Source organism: Solanum verrucosum, unplaced genomic scaffold (assembly GCF_900185275.1).
Source record: "Solanum verrucosum unplaced genomic scaffold, falcon-dt-bn FXZP01000060.1, whole genome shotgun sequence".
Taxonomy (NCBI): domain Eukaryota; kingdom Viridiplantae; phylum Streptophyta; class Magnoliopsida; order Solanales; family Solanaceae; genus Solanum; species Solanum verrucosum.
This window is the reverse complement of record NW_026020129.1, coordinates 4,559,943-4,574,355: the sequence shown is the minus strand read 5'-3', so window position 1 is coordinate 4,574,355 and position 14,413 is coordinate 4,559,943. Positions and strand designations below refer to the sequence as shown.

General features: G+C 33.6%; 3 protein-coding genes across 3 annotated transcripts in view; 2 read left to right on the top strand and 1 right to left on the bottom strand.

Moving 5' to 3' along the window:
• The window catches only part of LOC125827213 (40S ribosomal protein S30), a 359,593-nt gene that overhangs the window by 157,546 nt on the left and 187,634 nt on the right, over positions 1-14,413 (top strand). The window lies entirely within an intron of this gene.
• Positions 1-14,413, bottom strand: part of LOC125827187 (uncharacterized) — a 62,434-nt gene that overhangs the window by 19,949 nt on the left and 28,072 nt on the right. The window lies entirely within an intron of this gene.
• LOC125827215 (inactive poly [ADP-ribose] polymerase RCD1-like) lies at positions 5,063-13,798 on the top strand. The gene is made up of 8 exons (XM_049506576.1): positions 5,063-5,396; positions 6,765-6,883; positions 7,241-8,469; positions 8,907-9,148; positions 10,450-10,547; positions 11,627-11,797; positions 11,885-11,980; positions 13,544-13,798. Exons 3-8 carry the CDS (start codon positions 7,364-7,366, stop codon positions 13,598-13,600), a joined length of 1,770 nt encoding a protein of 589 aa, XP_049362533.1. The 5' UTR covers positions 5,063-5,396; positions 6,765-6,883; positions 7,241-7,363; the 3' UTR covers positions 13,601-13,798.

Here is a 14,413-nt window from a genome sequence, read left to right as displayed (position 1 = left end):
TCTCAACTTACAAACTGGACGTGCAAGTATAATGTTGATTATGAGACTTCCATCGTCCACTAATAGCTGCACAAATGGAGAAAGAATGAGGAAGGTCTGGTAACTTCACATTTAACTTTCAAAATCTCTCTAAACCATATTTCTAACACTGTCACACTAGGAAGGCTCAAACAAGATATAAAGCGCACACCTGAATAAAAAATATTATCACACGAAAGCCCCCAACGATGGCAACAACATACAGCAAAGCTTTTGTAGCAACCTAGCTAATGAGGGATATAAGTCCTATAGAACTAGAAAGAATGTTTTGAGGATGCCAACACCCAAATTTAATCCAGAAGTTGTATGTCTTTGCCCATAATTGAGATACTTACAACCTTTCTATACAATTAAGCACGGTAAAAACTATTATTTATGGAGGACACATATCTTATATAAAACTAGAATATCATTCTTGTTTGCATTCTTCAGTTGGAGCAGTTCAATACAAAATTATGCATTGTAAGCTCCTGCCTTAGTTTATGCATTGTAAGCTTCGTAATCCTCACCATTTGGTTATATTGTTCACTATGATCATCGTTATCTCCCCTTAATATAGAAACTCTATCTTCTAGGAAAGTAAACTTCAGGGGATTGCTTGTACTCTTCGACCTCTTATTTCCTCTGGTTGGTCTATCATTTGTATCCATATGACTGCTTTAAGAATATTTTGTATTTTTATTATCCATCTAATTTCCTAATTCCATTTATGTAAGGATACTTCCTTTCATACAATAAATCACCGTTAGAAACATGTAATGAATAGTATACCTTACAGTGTTGGCTGAAGTATAACATGTGCGGTTCAATTTATTCAATAGTATTTGTTTTCAATTTATTTGTTGTGTATATTGCTAAGAATGTGTGGGAAGCCATTATGGAGACATACTCTGATGTAGAAAATGTCTCTCAAATTTTTGAGTTATCTCTCCACATTTCATGCCTTTTTTGTCTCAATTTCCAAGATTTACAGCATTAAGTGCTGGGGGACTTGTGTTAGTTTTGAGATATCTCATTTTCTATTTTGGATAAGTATTTGGGGACTTCACTCTGCATGATTGCTAATGAATACCTCAATAAATTGCTACACTAATGTTTACAAATTGACTAGAATCTTCTGCTGTTTCTCCCACAAATAATCCCCTCAACATCTCTCTCAAAGAATTGCACCTGGAGGCATACTGCAAAGACAAGTTGGTGGAAGCCAGCAAAGATGCATTCCGATGTCGAATCAGACAAATTCAGTAAGAAGCACACCTCTTCCTTCTCCATAACTTTGTATGGTTTTAGATGAACAAGCCTTTTCATCCCACTTCTCTTTGCTATTTGTTGATTTGTGTTAATTTATTCCTTTATTTTTTTATTTTTTTACACATACTTCTATTTCTGCAAATAGTTATGTTTAGTAGTACTTTATTTGTTCTTGTTAACTTGCTAATGTGGTTGAAGTTAATATCACCTTTACTCCTTCTAAAGAACATCCAACTGACTATTCCTTTGTGTTCAAAATATATAGGTGAATGAAAACATAAGAATAAAGTCGGGCAGATCATTTCTTCCATGCTTTTGTCAATTGGATTCTTCCAAATTTAAATAGCTCATCTGTAAAGTGGTGTGTTATTTTCTATGCAATTTAAGGTTTTAGATGTATTCCCACTTCTCTTTATTATCCGTTGAACCGTGTAAGTTCACTCTTTTAATTTATTTTCAAGTAATAAAAAAGTTTCAACCTGAAAAAATCTATTTTTGTTGAGACTTGTGTTGAGGGATTCCAGAATTCACAACCTCCCAGATTCAACTTTCACGCCAAGGCAACATATATGTAATTACCTACCATGTCTATTTTGGCCTTTCCTAGATAGCTCCATGTATAACATTCCGTAAAATACATGTAAATGTGTCACGTTGATATTCATTTTAATCATGTGTGCACGACTTTTCTTACAACTTCTTTTATTTCTACAATATGCCCGTGCCTTGCACGGGCATCCTTATCTAGTATATATTAGAGGAGAGAGTTTCAAAGGCTGCTTATTGGTCATTCAATTGGCAAGTGGGGGTCATTCCAACTTCTCAAAGTGATAAGTATTGCATAAAAAAAATTGTACTATGAGCCTTATTATTTGTACCTTCTTAACATCTTTAGAAAAAACCCTACACTTTTCTACTAAATTACATATTATGCCTTCTATCATTGAATATAGTGGGGTCCATTTAATTTTACAATTGACACCTATACAATGATAACTTTATTGAGTTTCTATATATTTCCATTTTTATTCTCTACATATTAATTGTTTAAATTTAATATAGTTAAATAATTTAATAAAATTTTATTATGTAGCTTTTATATTCAAAACAAATTGTTTTTTAATATTATATATATCATTAAATAACTATATAAGATTATTAATAGTCATATTTATATTTTTAAAGTATAACTAATAAAATTATTTTTTTAAAATAAACTCCTAATAAATAATTTATTAAGAAAAACGTCAAATTAATTTAAATTATTTATTTTTATTATACTTTACTTTTACTTACTTATATAGAAGAAACAACAAGATGGCTGATTTTTGCCATTTTTATAAAAGAATAAGGGTCTTTTGGTATTTACACTACCAAACTCATCAATAAAGGCTGCATATGTGTCTTAATACTGCTTTGGAAGAGACACGTAGCAATGCTGCCAAACTGATGTGCATTTAGGACATTCTATGAGAGTTGATGCTCTGTCTCTTTTCTTCTTTATTTTGCAAAGCAAAAAAAATCAAGTTTTTCTGTCTGATTTTCCTGCATGTGTTGTTGTTATTGTATAGGTAAATGATTGTATTGTGTTATTAAGAAATGTGCAGTTTTTTGTTATCTTTTTCTGCTTTTTGGTTATATTTTTGGGTTGTGGTTCTGAAATTTCTCTCCATTTTTCATAATTTTTTATGAAAATCAAGACCCAATTCGATTCTTCTGTTTTAGATCTGTAGGGTTACCAGTTGGACTATAAGAATTGCGTCTTTGTTGAATTCAGAAATTTGAGATGCTCTTTCATCTCTGTTTCGCCTCAAATTTGTCTTCGATGTTGCCGTTGATTTTTTATAAAAACAAGTGAGCACCGTAAGTGATTGCATATACACTATTAGTTAGTCTAATCAATACAATAAGCCTGCCATATATTGGTGTACTTGCGTATAAGTAGCAATATCATTCCTTTAAACTTATTGATTCTAAGCTCTTGTGATGTCCCACACAATTTTTTTCCGTTGTTCGAGTTAGATTTGAGAAGAGGTAAAACAAGCTAAAGTGTTTAACACTTTCAAGACATAATTCAACAACGGTTCAATGGAAGTTTTTTTTTTTTGAACTCTTGAATGTATCATTTGAAGTGATTCTCGGTATGTGCAGGGTGTCTTTACTTTGGGCATTATAATCTATTCCTCAAAATGTCTTCGGTTTAAAGAGCACAAAACTATGATAAAAGACTATAAATCCTAAGCCACAATTGAAGTCACAAAACTAGACTTTTCCATTATAGTACAATTTTTTTCCATTTTATAGATTTTGCTGGACCATATTTATATATATATATATATATATATATATATATATATATATATATATATATATATATCTTGGCCTTTGTGTAGTTGTGGTTGATAGTTTGTTGCATTTACTTATATTACTAGCAGTGAAAGTAGTTTGATTATTGTGATCAATATACTGCCTTAGAGCTCATATAGTTTTTCAGAGTATTATGATATATGAACTACTTGAATTGTGTAAAAGAACTACGTTTATCCTTTTCATTTATTAATCGATGCATTGGAGGTAATTTGGAGATAGTTCTCTGTACAGTCAATCACTTCTTAGTTTACCAATAAAAAGCTGAATGATGAAAGAACTTCAAGTCAAAGTAGTGCCAGTCTGCGGTCATTTTCCTAGATGAACCACAAGAAGATTTGTGTTTTTTTTTTTCGTGAACTTAAAGAATAAACTCGATCGACAACTTTACTTGTATTTGTGTTTATCAATTTGTCTCTGCTTTGGCCGACCTCGGAAACAATAGCTATCTACCTAGCCTTATCAGCCTTGCACTTGGTTCTTAAGTCATTATATTGAAGTAATTGTACACTTGCTTTCATGTATGTACATACCTCCTATTTCAAGCAACTGTGATTTGATTCTTTTTCCAATCTTGTAATTTATGAATAATATTTTTTCTTCTTCTCTCATATGTATCAGGTCTTAATCTTTTGATCAAAGATCAAAACAACTCAATCTGCATCTCAACTAACTGTCTATACAATGTATCACATTTTGTTATTATGTAAAATAAGTGTACATAACTATCTTGTAAAACTTAGTTCCTTAAAATATCAACAAACGAAACGATTAATATGCAAGGTTTTCTTACGCTACATACTTGTAATCCAACTTTTAATTGATATCAAGTCATGATATTTATTATAGAAATCATTTCCTCATTTCAAAAGAAAAAAAAAACTTATTTTCTAGAGGAAATATGTTGCAAAAATTTTAGCTCATCAAATATAGAAAATTAACATTTTACAAAACACACCGATAGATTTATCAATTTTTTTTTTTCAATTTCACGTAAAAACAAATTTAACAAAAATAAAAAAAATATTACATAATAATAACGGGCCATTACTTTCTAATATGCTCATAAATGAAACTAGGGTTTTCTGCCCGACAGTGGAAATGACTGCTATTAGAATGAAATAAAGAATGAATAGACACCATCAACAAAACGTTAATAATTCTTTTTTTTTTTTTAAATATTTTTATGTAACTAATTAAATATAAAAAATATTGAAGACACCCTTAAATCAAAGAGGCTCAAATGAAAACGACTTCTTCAATAGTCGAACAAAAGGTCAAAAAGTATACACAACGGACAAAACAAATACAACGATGTCGTTTACGTATTTTCGAGAACTAAAACGACATCGTTTGCCTTCACACTACCCCTTTACATAGATAATACATTCACTAATGGAAGCTACAAGGAAATGTTGCCGACCTATCTCTCTTTCCTATCTTTTTCGCTCAAAAATATAATTTTATTTATTTTCTTTCTTTTCGCCCAAGTAACTTACAATTCAAAGTGTTGAATTTTCCTCAGAAACTATAAATGTTTTCTTTATTATTAATTATAATAATTTAGCTGATGAATTTCACAAGCTATCCAGTGAATTCCATCTCCGTATCAACGCCGTCGTCTCGTGATCTCCGCTGCTTTGTTTGATCGTTCGTTCCTCAGTTATCTCTCTGTATCCTTTGATTCTTTCTCCGAGACGACCACAAAGATAAAGACGACGGCGTTTGATCTATGAAAGGTATATGTTAAAGCAGGGTAAAACAAGTTTTTTTTTTTTTTTTTTTTGGTTCACTGCTTGGATCTGGACTGATTTGTTTCGATTTGCGTTGTTTTGGAAGTGATTTTGCTAAATCCGAAGGTTTCCAGGGTAGATCGGCTCGGAATTCATTTTTCTGGAATTAATTTGTGATAAAATATTTTTTTCCGATTTGTTTCTATTTTGTGAGTATTTTTTGAAGTTTTTTCTAGTTATAAAATCGTGAAAAATTGTGCTAAGAGAAAAAAAATTGTTTTTTGAAGTTTTTTCTTGTTACATAAATCATGAAAAATTATTAGACTTTTGCTGGTTATTTGCGGTGCGGTATGATAAATTATTGAAGTAGCAAGTTTTTTTTTTCATTTTCCAGGTAAGTTTATTGAGGTTTTATATATACGAAGATAAGATTAAATTAAATGAGGGTTATATTTTTACACTTGAGTGGAATACTTTATTTGATTATCACTTCTTAATTAGACATGCGTATTGTGTGTCCGAGTTGTTGAGAAAACAAGGAGAGGCATCTGACTAATTAAAGGGTTGCGTGACCATATGGTGAATTTGCGGGAATGTTTATATTGAAGAATTGAAATATGAGAACAATGCTAACTTTGTATAGCCATGAAAGCTTGTGTGTAAATTGGCAACATCGGCACCTTGACAATTCCACATGGTAATAAGTACATCCTCAGTAACTGTCAAGTCAAGGAGGCGGCATGTGAAGAAATTACCTAGCCATTTGGATTAGAATCTTTGTCCCTCATAGTCTCCCATCGTGGTGTTACCAACAGACAAGAGACACCTATATATACACTCAGCTAACTCTGTGCCAACCGCCTCTGAAATACAGAGGATACGAGCGTTATCTTGAATGGTTGGGCGTGAGGCGTTATTCTCAATATATATATATATATATATAGGAGGATCTGCGCCCAAGAGTACAAAAAAGTTTTTTACTGCCCAATTGTACACCCAATAGAATAATAAAAAATGATATTTGTCGAGAAGTGCTAAATCATAATATGTATGTATGAATATATTTTGTGGGGGTTACATGTTTGCTGAATTATAATTTAATTCAAGACGGTTTTGAAAACAAAAAGGTGAAAAACACAAAAAGTTCACGTGGTTGTTTCTCTGGTGTTTGTTCACGGTTGAATATTAGCTGAAGTTTTAAGTGCAAGTAAGAGATTTAAGTGTAATGCTAATCTTGATTTTCTTGCTAGAAAGATAATGATAGACCTTAATTCCTTTTTTCTTTATTTATTTCCTTTTATCTGGAAATTTAAGTTTCGGCATTTTTATGTGCATCTTTTTGTCTTTCAATGCTAACAAAAATTATGTTTTCAGAGGAGGTGAATTAAATTAGCTCGTAAGTTACCTTTGTACAAAGGGAAATTTGTTGACTTGACATCAACATTATGGAGACAACATGCTTCTGCCGAGATGGCCACTCATTGCAGAATTTGGTAGGTTTCTCAAAGTTCCATAGGCGTCGGAACAATTTACTGATTTTAGGGAGAGATGTTCACACTTGCAGGAAGTAAATAAATTTGGCACATAGTTATATGCGTTTAGGCATGAAATTTGCTTTTTCTTTCACAAAGAAGTGTGAAAAATATTTGCTTTTGTTTCGCACACCAAAAAACATGAAATTTACTTCTATTGCTGGACTCAGTGTTCAGTTAGTGTTAGATTACCTTAGCTATGTAATTTTTAACTATGACATGTTCTTTTATGCGAGTATCATGCTGCTCATATGAAGAGATCCTTATCCATTTTATTTCGAATGAATGGCTTTCTAATTGCCTTTTTTCTCCTGTCAGGTTTTGCATTTCGTTCTTCATGATGCGGCTTCTCAGAAATTCGTTATGACAGACCTGTGCTATACTAGTTTAGGATTTAGTCTTTTTGTTAGAAATTTGTAAATAGTAGTTGCCTGTAGATAAATGGAGTCAAACTGGGTTGAAGTGTTAGATAATGACCGTAGGACAGCTGACGTCGACTCAAAAAGTAAAGTAGCATCTCAGTACGTGGCACGTATAGTTGGAGCTGGCACTGAGAAGCTGGAGGAGCTATCATTTCAACCAAATTGTAGCTCATTTTATAGCAAGCTTGGTAAGAGGAAAAGGACTGTAGAAGGTGAATCTAATTGCAGATCACATCTCAGGAAATCGACACTTAAGAACTACTCAAATTTCATTAAAAGTGGACTGCCACAACGTGTTTTATATCATCAGAATGGTGAATGGAATGATTTCCCTCAAGATATTGTTCGTATAGTCAAAGAAGATTTTCGTGCAAAGAAGGCTGTGATTGAGGTGAACTTTGGTGGCTTTCATGTAATACTTGATATTCTATATATGGTTCAGGTAAATTTGGTTACTGGATTAGAGAAACCCATTGCCTGGATAGACGAAGCAGGTGGCTGTTTCTTCCCTGATTTATGTCTCGTCAGTTGTAAAATGCATGACAACTTTGAAATCCAATCGCAGAGAACTGAAGAATTCAGTGCTGCTGAGCCGGATAGGGCAACTAACATCAAGTTGCATCTTGAAATAGATTTTAATGGACCAAATAATTGCAAAGTGGATGAAGGTGTGGAAGAGTCAAATGTCCGTGTTAAAAGGATTAAAGTTGATCCTTTAAAAGAAAATCAACAATTTGCTGTTGATCAAAAATCATATGTGGCAGAAAATCAACAGGATCAGGAAAGTCTGTCTCCTATATTAGAGGATACACTTAAGTTGGTGGATGCAGAATCTGTTAAAACTATGTTTGTTAAGGGAATGAATACCATCTGTATGGTGGATATAGTCAAAATTAGTCAATGCTTAAGTATATATATGAGAAATCGCTTGGAACTGTTTGAGAAGCAGGTTGAGATAACCCAAAAGTATCGTGGGAACTCCAATGTTCGGTATGCTTGGCTTGCCGCTTCCAAAGAGGTAGTATCTACAATTATGAACTATGGCCTTATGCATGGGGCACGTGGACAGAAGACTAATCTTGGCGTCGGAGTGCACCTCATTGCCCAGGACTGTGCCTCTAAAAGGTTGGGTAATACTTTGTAATGAGAAATCATTTTTATTGATGATCTCATTATTGTTTGGAGTTCCAATATCATGATCTTAGAATGGTTTTTAAATTTATCCAGTTGCTTAATGGAGATCATTGATCATTGTGATTATGCAGTTCCAATTTTTTTTACTGCGCTCCTCCTATAACTGCAGGGGGTGTTCAGGAAATAAAAAGGGGAAAGAATATCTTAAAGAACACAATGCTGTGTTCTGAACACATTTGGTTGTGATTATGATATCATCTCCTGATATTTAATGAAAACATCCCCCCTCCCCCATAAAAAAAAGAAAAAACAAAAGAAACAATAATTGTCAAAAAAAATAAAAAAAATAATTGTCCTCTGTATTCCACTGATCTTATCTTTCAGGAGGATCTAACTTCAGTTTCACTTTTTTTTTGTCTCTTCATCAGTGCCGCTAGCTGTGATATTGACGAAAATGGCATCCGTTACATGGTTCTTTGTCGTGTCATTTTGGGCAATGAAGAACTTTTGCATTTTGGCTCTGAGCAATCTTATCCAAGCAATGATAAATATGATAGTGGTGTTGATGATCTGGAGAGTCCTACTTACTATACTGTTTGGAACATGAATATGAACACACACATATATCCCGAATATGTTGTGAGCTTCAGGATGTCTTCAGGAGCAGAAGGTGTCTTATTTATCTCGTTTTCCTTACATTTAAATGTCAGAATATCATGATTAGTATGAAGTTAAATAGTGTGTTGATTGCTGATTACCCTGAGTATGTCATCTTCCCTTAAAGAGAAACTACAGCATTTCCTCTTTGTTATTTTTAATATTGCAGTACTTCAGACTTCCAAAGTAACAGAGTTTTTAGTTCACGTTTTATCTGTGAAATCAGTCAAATATTATCTGTTAATTCTACATCCAGGGACCTACTTCCCTTTTAAAAAAAACTTGCTTTAAAAATAAAATTACTATGCTTGATCAACTAATACAAAAGATTTGGATGTGCACTGCTTTGGCGATCATGTCTTGTGTTACTACTTTTCCTACTATTTAAAGATAGGATTTTGAGATATTTGCTGCCTGAGAAAAGTTTTGAACACAGAAGTTGGCTCTTGTTTTGAATACTTGTAATGATTATTATGATGTGCAACACTATTGTTTTGTTATTTGTGAAGTAAATAACTTTGTAACTTTCTTAACAATTGTCAGGTTGTGTTGTCACTTTCCGCACATGTAATGTTGAGGATTCGGGTCACTGTGACAATGACACGTTTCTTAGCCTTGTTATGTGATTGTTCTATTTCTAGTGCCTCACATTGAAGTATCTTGATCTAAACTATTTATGATCTGAGGGTCATTGTTATTATATTTTGTTTGATTTCCTTTTTTAGATTTTCAAAATGTATTCGCAACTGCTGAAGGCTGCATTTAATGGAGCATTGCTTGGAAACCATAGATTAATTTGTTTGGAGTCTTTTTTAGATAATTGGGCTTGATAGTCCATTGTTAAGAAGTTTGTGGGATTTTGGCTTACATCATTGATATTTTATGGGCTTTTGGAGGGCGTTAAACACGATGGCACTAGCTATTTAGTTCCACAATGCCTTATTTTAATACATAAGAACTTTTATATCATTATGGAGAAGGTTCTAGAGTAAGACTAGCTTATCAATGATTAAAAGAGAGAAACTTGCAATCATAATACACTGCTCAAAGGTATTTTTGAAGTAGAGAGATAAAGATGTTCCAGATATTTTACAGCATAACATATTGATTTATTTATCCAAGGCGTAAAAAGAACATTTATGCCGATTTAATGTGCCATTCAGTAATTATACTTTTCAAATTACTTTATTATCACTCAATGATCGTTGGCTTACTGATTGAGTAATCTTCATGTTCAAATACATTTTAATTTTGGTTGTGTTGTTTTTACCATCTATTTTCAGAAGTGGCTCTGAGTTTGTATTTTATTTCCAGGGGCTCCAATAAAGGAAGAAAGTCGGCTTGATGTCTCCAGAGTTACTTCTCAGGGTTCTGAGGAGCAGTTGGACTTGAATAAATTGCCTACAGAATTGGTAATCCTTCATTTGACTTTCCCCTCATTCCACCCGATTCCCCGCCCCAAAAAAAAGAACAGCAAGCATTAAAAATTAAGTAAATATAAATGGTCTTTGTTATTCTTTTGCTAATATGATAGAGGTTAACAAAAATTGTTTTGAGGGGAAGATAACTAATGCGAGTTCTATTTTCCTTACTACATCAATATGGGGTAACATGAAGTGCTTCTCTTGGCACAAGTTGATTGCTCCAGTGGGTACCTTCTGTGCTCTCGTCTTCAGAAAACTGATCTATGACTTGAGATAGTATTTTTTGCTGCGGGTCCGCACAAGAATTTGCAATATGAGGTTTGAAGGCTTTGTATCAGCACATATTTTTGGCTATATATGAATGTTCATTCATTGACAGACCTTGGCGAACTTGTAAGAGGTGGATTAAAGTTAGCTTCTCAGAGGATGTGTGAATTCTAAAATTTTGATCATTTTGTCAGCAAAACTGTTTTGATGTGAAGCATTGTTGCACTTGATCTCCACGCTTACGGTAATCTTACTATTGGAAGAAAGAGAATGATCTCTTCTTTTAGTTGATTCTTCCGAGTCTAAGCAAAAGGGTGTGTGTAGTTTCCCGTGAGGGACTGTTCTCAAGTTTTAGCTAAAGGAGCATTCAGTGTGATGATATCTTGACACCATAGGAAGCAAACTGGGTGATAAATTTCTTTCTTTTTGGCATGTGACTTGTGTTGCTGTTGGCACGGTAATGAGATTGTCAATGCAATTGCTTTACATAGCACATCTACATGTAGAAACTATTAGGTGGCAAGGCAGTTTTGCTTGTTTTCTAATTGGAACTGTTCTGTTAGTTAAGAAATAACCTAGTCAAAACTCAAAAGATATATTTTTATTTTTAGCCTCTGCCTTCTTCTAGTGTTAGCAATTTTGGGGGAAAAGTTATTTCATGTTGCTCGATTTTTTTTTCTTTCATTTAATAATTTATCGTTCACTTGCAAAGAAGTATGGAAATTTCTTTGGATTTTTAGCCCAAGTCTTCTCAATAAGTTAATATCCTTGTTTTAACATCTCCTGTTTTATGCTATTAGGGGAATTGTCAATTTGTAAGAAACATACAGCAATCCCGTGGTGTTGGTGTGGGTACAAATAAATCCCCTAAATCCCCCTGGATGCCTTTCTCTATGTTATTCGGAGCTATTTCAGCTAAAGTGTCTCCAAAAGATTTGAAATTGGTTCATGCACATTATGACTTATTCAGGGTATGTTGTGTTGATGGTTGTGTCTAATGATTTCCTTTTTGACTTTCTTCCTGCGCCCTGAACCTCTCTCCTTTGTTTTCTTCTTAGAGCAAGAAAATTTCCCGGAACGATTTCATTAGAAGGCTGAGGTTGATAGTGGGTGATCAGTTATTGAAGTCTACCATAACCAATCTCCAGTGTAAGGTACTGTGCTCCGATCCATGTATGATTTGGTAGTTTTGTACTTCCGATGGGGTGTTTGTTGACAACTGCATCTCGAATTGATATATTGATTTTGGTTTAAGCAAAGTAGGAAAAAAAACTGGTTTACTCTTAGTTTGGGTGGCATGTTTTTCTTAAAAAGTTTAGGTGGCATATGTATCCTTTTGTTTTGTATTTCCTTTTTGGTCCAAGAATCTATCCTCTAGTTTAAAGTGTATTGAAACCTTACTGTTGTCACTATACAGTCAATCTGGTTGTTTATGTTGGTGGTGGTTACTAAATTTTTGAATGCCCTTGTTGTGGCGGTATTTTCAGATTTTCTCCATCATCTTTTACTTTCTTTCCAGGGAGTGAATTTTATAGTGATGTACTATCATCATCATAAGAATGCTTACACAAGTAGGGGGGAGGATTACAGTATAGGCATGATGAAATTCATTCCCTATATTAGTAAATGATCCACTAAATGTTAATGGATGAGATTATCCTAACATCAGAACAAGAATAAAGATAATTTAGAATCTAAATGCTAGATTACATAGATGTCTTAATGTTATTCATTTATGTAGGACATGCATGTCAACTGGTATATTTTTAGAAGCGGCTTTTGGGTTAATATCATTGATACACTCAGCTTTTACTTTATTGTACCCAAGTCACAAAAATATTTTTATAGTGAAGAAGTTGGTAACTTTACCTAAATATCACAGAAATCACTAAACTATATTTTTAATAAAAAAGTCTGTTTAGTGAGGAGAGAAGCTAAAATTTGCCTGAATATCATGGAGTCACTTAGAGGGAAACAAATAAGACATTTTCTATGATACTTGAGTAAAGTTGAATGAATTTTTTATTACAAAACATTGTTTAGTGACTTCTAGTGATATTTAGACAAAGTTGAGTGACTATTTCGTAACAAATAATTATGACTTGTAAAGTACAACTTTGTTCCTCTTGAATCCTGGATGTGTAGGGAATGATGGAATAGTCTCGAAGGATTGATCAAAGCTTTCGATGAATTCATTATATCAGTGTTTTTATTCAAGAATTGACTGGATTTGTTTTTATGGTATATGATGAATTTGTATTCCATTAAATCAAAAACTAGATTAGGAATTGAGGGGCAAGTGCAATTTTGGCTCTTAAGTATACCATTTATTTGACCTGAAATACGAGGTACTGCATATTTTTGTAACTAACAGAGTGTAAATGTGATTTACACCTGGATCTTTGAATTTCTCAGATGTACGGGTGAAATTTGTGAGGTCTTGTTCCACGACGTGACTTCTCTTGGTTTACATCTTCCTGGGTTTATTTTATTAATTTGGTTGGTATAGGTCTTTACACATCTTATTAGTACATCTTTTTGGGTCTTCCCTTTGTTGCTATGTACTCTGTAGTCTCTTTTGCTTCTTTTATGTGGTGGGATTTAAATATTCTACTCTTGGCAGGTATATGGATGTGCAGTTGGTATATGCAGGCTACTGAATGAATTGTATAGAATGGTTTTTTGAGGTTTTAAATGTTTGTCCTTTGTGTTTGCAGCCGCCTTCCGCATCTCCATGCTTTATGAATGTGCCGAGTGGGGAGAGTAATTGTTGAGGCTGTACCAGAAAGGTGGTTTGCCTGCTTGGTGGCCAAGGGTCCACTTTTACCAATCAAGCGTCATCCTCTTCTCTCTATCTCTTTTCTTTTGTTCTTGGTGTTATGTAGCTTTAGTTTCTTTGAACATTTTGTGATTAGATGCAGTTATGTCGAGGCTTGCCCCTTCTTTTCTTCTATATATGCGACTTCCATTTCTCTCCTATCTGTGATGGCAATAATTGGTGCACAGCAGAAGTTACTGGAGCTTAAATTGGTTTTAGGTTGGGTGACATGCGACCAACTCCGTTCCCACCCCACCCTGGCCTTGAAGGGAATAAAACTGTAGCAAACATCGGTGTCATTGTATGTTAACTAAAGCTTATGCATTGTACTGGAATCACTTTGAAGCTGAGGGGTGAAATTTGTCCTTTTGTGAGTTTCCCTCAATGAGGTTACTTTACTTGCATTATCATGTTTCTATAATTCACTTGCCTCCTAGAAACTCTTAAATCTTGAGATACATGATGTGTGTATTCTTTAGGCCAAATCTCTTGAAAATTGAAAATGACAGGCAGCTTCCGGAATATGTATTATACTCTTAATTGTGTTTAAAAGGATTTTTGTTTCGTTCTTCTAAATTACCGTACTCTACATTGGGAATTTTTTATCAAGAGAACTATGTAACAATCGAGAAGTGGCTCTGTTGTGTTTCAATTATATCGTCGTTCCATAATTTGTGGTGTTGACGGTTAACTTATGGGTCGTTAGTCAATTAATCTCAATGCCTTATGGTGTGGATGGTTACCTTATGGGTTGTTGGTATGAACCAAG